The 6,000-nt window shown below is 46.4% G+C and overlaps 1 protein-coding gene across 1 annotated transcript; it reads right to left on the reverse strand.

The window, feature by feature from the left end:
- Positions 1-2,434: 2,434 nt before the first annotated feature.
- Positions 2,435-5,621, reverse strand: thoc3 (THO complex 3). The gene is made up of 6 exons (XM_069169414.1): positions 5,442-5,621; positions 4,920-5,076; positions 4,571-4,775; positions 3,760-3,921; positions 3,477-3,577; positions 2,435-2,832 (listed from the first exon to the last, which is right to left on the reverse strand). Exons 1-6 carry the CDS (start codon positions 5,619-5,621, stop codon positions 2,669-2,671), a joined length of 969 nt encoding a protein of 322 aa, XP_069025515.1. The 3' UTR covers positions 2,435-2,668.
- Between the last annotated feature and the right edge of the window lie 379 nt (positions 5,622-6,000).

The following is a 6,000-nucleotide window of genomic DNA, read 5'->3' on the forward strand; positions in this document are numbered from 1 at the left end:
TCCGATTATTCTAACCAGGTTTCTCATTTCCACAACACAAATCAGCTTAGTGGGGGGAAGCTGCCTCTAACCAGGCTACTCAAGAGCATGTAAAAATCCATGAATATGATCTTAATCAATAGTCCTCATTGACAGAAATATTATAGACGTGTCGTAAATATTCGTGGAGCTGAAACAAAGCAGGAGGAAAGACGAGAGTGAGAGAGGAGTCGGTGAACATCAAAGATTCTCATCTCACCAAAACTCCAGAAATCAATCAGGAAGCGTCGGCTCGATGCAGCGCGGCAATTATCCAGAACGGCGGAAGTGCCCTTTAACGGATCTGGAGGCTAATTCGTTTTGACTGAAGCAAATGGACGGGTGGGTCTGATTATCTATCCGCACGCAGCTGCCCTTCCTCAACACACACACACCAATAAATACACACACACACACACACACACACACACACACACACCAATAAATACACACACATGCACACACACCACACACACACACACACACACACACACACACACACACCACACACACCAATAAATACACACACACCACACACACACACACACACACACACCACACACACCAATAAATACACACACATGCACACACCTTGTCCGAAAGCATTAGTATCTGAATGAATTGATCAGCACGCTGCAGCTCATCTGAGCAGATGAAACGCAGCAGCTCCACCTCGGCAGCAGCTGCCGTTCAGCGATGGAGAGTATTGATCGGACTGAAACCCGATCCGGCCGGCGAGCTGATGTCTTCGGCACGTTTCACCTCCCGCACGTTGAAATTGTAAAGCGCGTTGAGGAAGGGATGAATATCTTAAAAAGGTCCGTGAGAAGGTGTTGGAGACCTTCGGGCTCTCTGGAGGCCGTCAGATGAAGGAGACTCCCGCAAATCAAACCCGCGGATATTGACCGACCTCTTCACAACGTCTCTACAATAAATAACAGCTGAGACGACGCGCTCAAGGGCCGTGGAAGGAGCCGGGAGGCGGAGCTCGTTCAATCAGGCGCTCGACTCATTTTAAAATGAAGATCCTTGAACAAAGACGTTATTGGGGGTTTTTTCTTTCTGTTTTTTCCAAAAAGTCAATCGTTGGTTTTCACCGTTTACATATTTACAAAAATGGCGACTTAAATCACAACAAATCATCTCTGAAACTTTGCTGGAAGGAATTTGTCGAGTTTTCAAATGTACAACTTGACACACACAAACGGAAAATACGTCCAGCAACCTCTCGAGAGATGAAATATCGTCAAGAAACTAAAGAAGTCCAGTTGCCTTTTTGATGAAACTTGGATTTTGATTAATGACTTGACGACTACAAACCAGAACGAATGTTAAAACTCTTTAAAGAAAGATTTAGATCACGTTCAGAAGAAAACAGCAGCATCTCTTTCAAATTCACACATCTTAAAGATTCTGTGGTTCTTTATCATCAAGCTTTGTCTCCTTTTTGACAGAAACCATGAGAGCTCCGTGGGAACGACAGAAAAACGTTTGAACTAACAGGAAGTGCTGTGATTTCTGTTCTCGTTGGGACGGTTTTGGCTGCTGCCCTGTGGTGCGATCGGCTTCTTACACTTCTGTGAATCAAACATTTGCCTTGAAAACACGAATTCAAAAAATAAATGGTGTTTCATTTCATGCCTGGCGAACACAGGTGAGTCAGCAGCTCTCTCTTTCTCTCTCTCTCTCTCCCTCCCCGGGAAGGATTCGGGACTCTTTTGTTTTCTTGGACGGATCATCCTCCAACCGAGTCCAAATAAATTAAAGAAGGGACGGCGGGGGGGGCGCTCGGCCACATCCCTGCTAAGATGACAGGAAGCTGCGAGGAGAAAACATCCTGCGGCCTGCTGCTCTGGGGGAGGGGCGGACGGGTGGAGGAGGGGGGTGATGGGGGAGGGGGGGGGGGGACCAGCTGCCACCGGCCCACAACGAGAGGCCTTCAGTCGGGGTTTCACGCTGCGTACGTATGTCAGAGACCTGCAGACACCTCGACCCGTCAGATGACGTCTGTTTTAGGCTCTTTTTACCATTGATGGTCTTAAATCTGCTCCAATAATTTGTAATAATATTCAGTGACTTTAAAATTAAATAAAGATAAAAGGTACTTGTGTTTTCTGGGATTTTTGAGTGTCAGCGTGCTCGTTGATTTCGCGTCCTCGACCTCCTTCTTCGATCACCCTCAGGCTGCAGGCGGGAGGTGATGGTTCAAGGTGTTTCCTGCTCAGTGTCTCTGAAACATTAAAACACTTCTTCTACAGTAAGACAGGACGCGCTCTTAAACACCGGAAATACAACATTTAAGACCTTCTTACACGTTTTACAGCCGTTAATTTGTTCTCAGGTCGGATCTGAATAAATAAATAAAGCTTCAAACACTCCTATTAACGAAATTCATGTTTTAAATGTTAATGAATTAATTATATTCAAACAAACATTACAAGATTTATAAAGAGACCGATTTTATTATCAAAAACACGTCCTATTTTACATAAAAACAATATCTTACAAAACGGGGGAAGTTTAACAGGAAGTTTAAGGGAGCAGCACCACCTGCTGGCGGTTAAAGGTTACTGCAGCGTTTCTTTCCTCGTGACGCTCCCTTTTGCATTTGAGCCGACTAGTTTTACCGGGAGCGCTCGTCCGATCCTTCTCAGGAGTCGTTGGGGAGTCCGAACAGTTTGACGGTGCCGGCCTCTCGGTTGTTGTCGTACTTTCCCTCCTTGTCGTCGCAGGCGTAGGCCAGCAGCGGCCTCTTCGGGTGCCAGGCCACCGTGAAGGTCGGAGAGTCGCACTGAACCTCCCACAGCTTCTCGCCTGCAGGTGAAAGGAAGAAGTAAAAGGTGTGATGTCATTTTAAAAAGCAACGAAATCAACCACGTTACGAGGTTGATCTGTTTTGTGTGTAAATGCTGTCACTTCTGTGACAGATTCATTTCTCTGTAAATGTCTTCGTAAATCTGAAGCTTCCTCGTCTCTCCGCTGAACGCCTCCGTGTTTCACTTTTTACACGGCTGCGAGGTCACCGACACTAAATAAAGATTAAAAGTCTCTCGAGACAGACATCGGATATAAATCTGACGTAGGACCACATGTGCAAGTGGCCGAGATCTGACATGAAAAAAAAAGGATTTGGTTTGTTCACACGGCTGATCTGAGTCAATAAAAACGGATTTTAATTCATCAGCATGTAATCCATAAAACACAACGTTATACGACGACTTTATAATAATACGTTTTTCTATGACATCACAGGAACCGGTTTAAGTTCAGATGTCATTCCTGTCGCATTTGAAAGAACGTTCAGGCACAACAGGAACCGTCTGTGTGAATTAATCTGTTTTAAAATGCCTCTCGAAGTGTTGCAAAGACTGAAATCACTCTTGAATTTGAGCACCATATTAAAATTTAAAATTAAAAAAAAAACCAAATCAAGATGATTGCCGACACGTCTGACTGACCTGTTTCCACCTCAGCGATGTCGATGAAGTGATCCTCGGAGGCCGACGCCAACATCTTCCCGTCGTGGCTGAAGCTCAGCGTCCTCACCGGCCAGTCCAGTCTGCAACACCGGCAACACACTCCGACGTCAGATCACATTTCAATAACGTGATCAGTGTTTTGTGTTTGATTTGAAGTTCTGCTGACGCCCACACTCACACACACACACACACACACACACACACACACACGCACACACACACACACACACACACACACACACACACACACACACGCACTGACCTGGAGAAGCAGCGCACACACACCAGCTCCTCCACGTTCCACAGGCTGACCAGGGCGTCGGCGCTGCCCGTGGCGAAGTACTTCCCCGTCGGGTCGAACTTGATGCAGATGCAGTTGGACGGGTGAGCGTTGATGGACTGGATGGGCTTCAGCTCCGGGTAGCTGCAACAAAAATAAATTAAAAAAAAACAAATAGGCTGATTTATTTCAGCTCAGAGTCACATGACCACAGAGAGTGAATATAAGATGGATGATCTGACAAGGAAGTGAACACCCGGTGAGTTTTAGAGTGAACTGTGAACTTCTGAACCAACAAGTGTTCCCCAACAGGTGAAGAACAACAGTGACGAAGACCCGTTTACCTGAGTGGGTTTGATTTCTCCTCCTGGAGCCTCTAAAGCTGAAACTCACACGTTTTATTTATTTTTTTATAAATCAACCGACCGACCACCGTGTGGCGCTCACGCTGAAATCACTGAGCTCCTCACGTTGTCCACCGACACCTCAATAAAGGCAGTGACCCAGAAACAGAACGGCATCGTTACTTTGTGCAGCTGGAAACTGCACAGCTGGTTTTTTGATGCTTCGTTTGACTCAAGTTGCATTTAGTTTTTTATTGGATTCATTTTGTGAAACACACGAGAGTCTTTTTCCTTTTTCTTGTTGACAGTTTGCAGCATTTTCTGTGTTTCTGGAGGAAACATGGACGGTTGGACCTGTCGAATGGTAAAACTTTGTATTTCTTTTGTTTTCTGAACCATGAATCCTGCGTATCGTCGGTCGGTTCTGCCGGGTTCTGTCGGGTTCCTACCTCAGGATGTTGATGCAGCCGTTGCCGTTGGTGAGGAAGAACATGTCGTTGTCGTTGTTCCAGGAGATCTCGTTCACCTCGAACTTGAACTGCTCCTCCGCCCTGGAGCGATGCGTCTTGGCGTCGATGAAGGTCACCACGTCGTCCTTGTTGCCCACGGCGATGGTCTGACCGTCGGGGCTCCAGCAGATGTTGATGTTCTCACCTGGAAAAACAACAACAACAACATAAGGACGGCGGTTTTATTTTGTTCCTCCAAGGAGTCACGATCACAACAACGAATGTAAACTCGACCGAACGGAGACAAAAAGGTCTGAAACATGAAACGTGGTCTGAGCTCAGGTCCGACCCTTCGTGTTGACGTTGGCGATGCACTTGGTGGTGCGGACGTCCCATATGCGGATGGTTTTGTCTCCGGACGCGGTGACGAACAGGTCCGGGTTGGTCGGGTGCCAGCAGAGCTGATCCACGCTGTCTCCGTGACCTCGGTAGTTGTTCTCCTTCACCTGAGGCAGATTAACAGGTGACAGACGTTTGAGCACTAAACTACATATTATTAGATAATTAATGACGTCATCGTGAGTTCAAATACAACTTGCTGTGTGTTTTAATACACTTCGTGTCATTATTAGTGCTGAGAGGTCTGGACGGGTCAGTTCGGACTTTCCTCGATGGACTCTGGTACACGTCGTGTTTGTAGCGGGATGAACATCACGAACCAGCTCGGAACATGTTATATCCAGCAGAACATCACTGTATGGACTGAAGTTTCGTGTCTAACTGAGTGTAGAAGTTGGACCAGAACCAGACTCCATTCATTCTGTCCCCAGAAACGAGGCTAACGTGCTAGCGGGACGTCCCAGCGACTCACCAAACGGTCCTTTTCGAGGACAAAAACGCTGGCCGTCTTGTCGAAAGACCCGGATGCGAGTCTCCTGCCGTCGCAGCTCCAGGCCACCGAGTGAACTTTGGCCGTGTGAGCTGGAAACTCCCGACTTTTGTTGTTATTTTTAAAGCTCTCCTGCATCTCCTGGTAGTATTGCGACGCCATCTTGAAACGTGACGTCATATCTCCTCGGCGGTTCGTCACCGGCTGTTTATGAGCGCGTTGGCGCCCCCTGCTGCTTCGGAGTGTGGACCAAACTCCGCGTTTAAATGCCGCGATTATAACGATATTTCAGTTTTTACAGGTTTTTCAAACTGTGTCGTACTTAGATTATATGTATAAATCATCTCTGGTTCTATCGGCTTGTTTCGTCTGCTGTTATTAATGGTTGTATTTTGTTTAGTTTGTGTTTCTTTGAAGAGTCCATGTCGGTTTCATGTAGACTGAATCTGTGTCTCATTGCTTGTTTTGGTGAATGTTTGGATGAGAGTAGGTTATTTAACATAATCAAACTAATTTCATTAACTAGGTCAATATACACTCT

This window comes from Embiotoca jacksoni, unplaced genomic scaffold (genome assembly GCF_022577435.1).
Source record: "Embiotoca jacksoni isolate LCO1_2020_lvr unplaced genomic scaffold, fEmbJac1.0.p SCAF_45, whole genome shotgun sequence".
Classification (NCBI taxonomy): Eukaryota; Metazoa; Chordata; class Actinopteri; family Embiotocidae; genus Embiotoca; species Embiotoca jacksoni.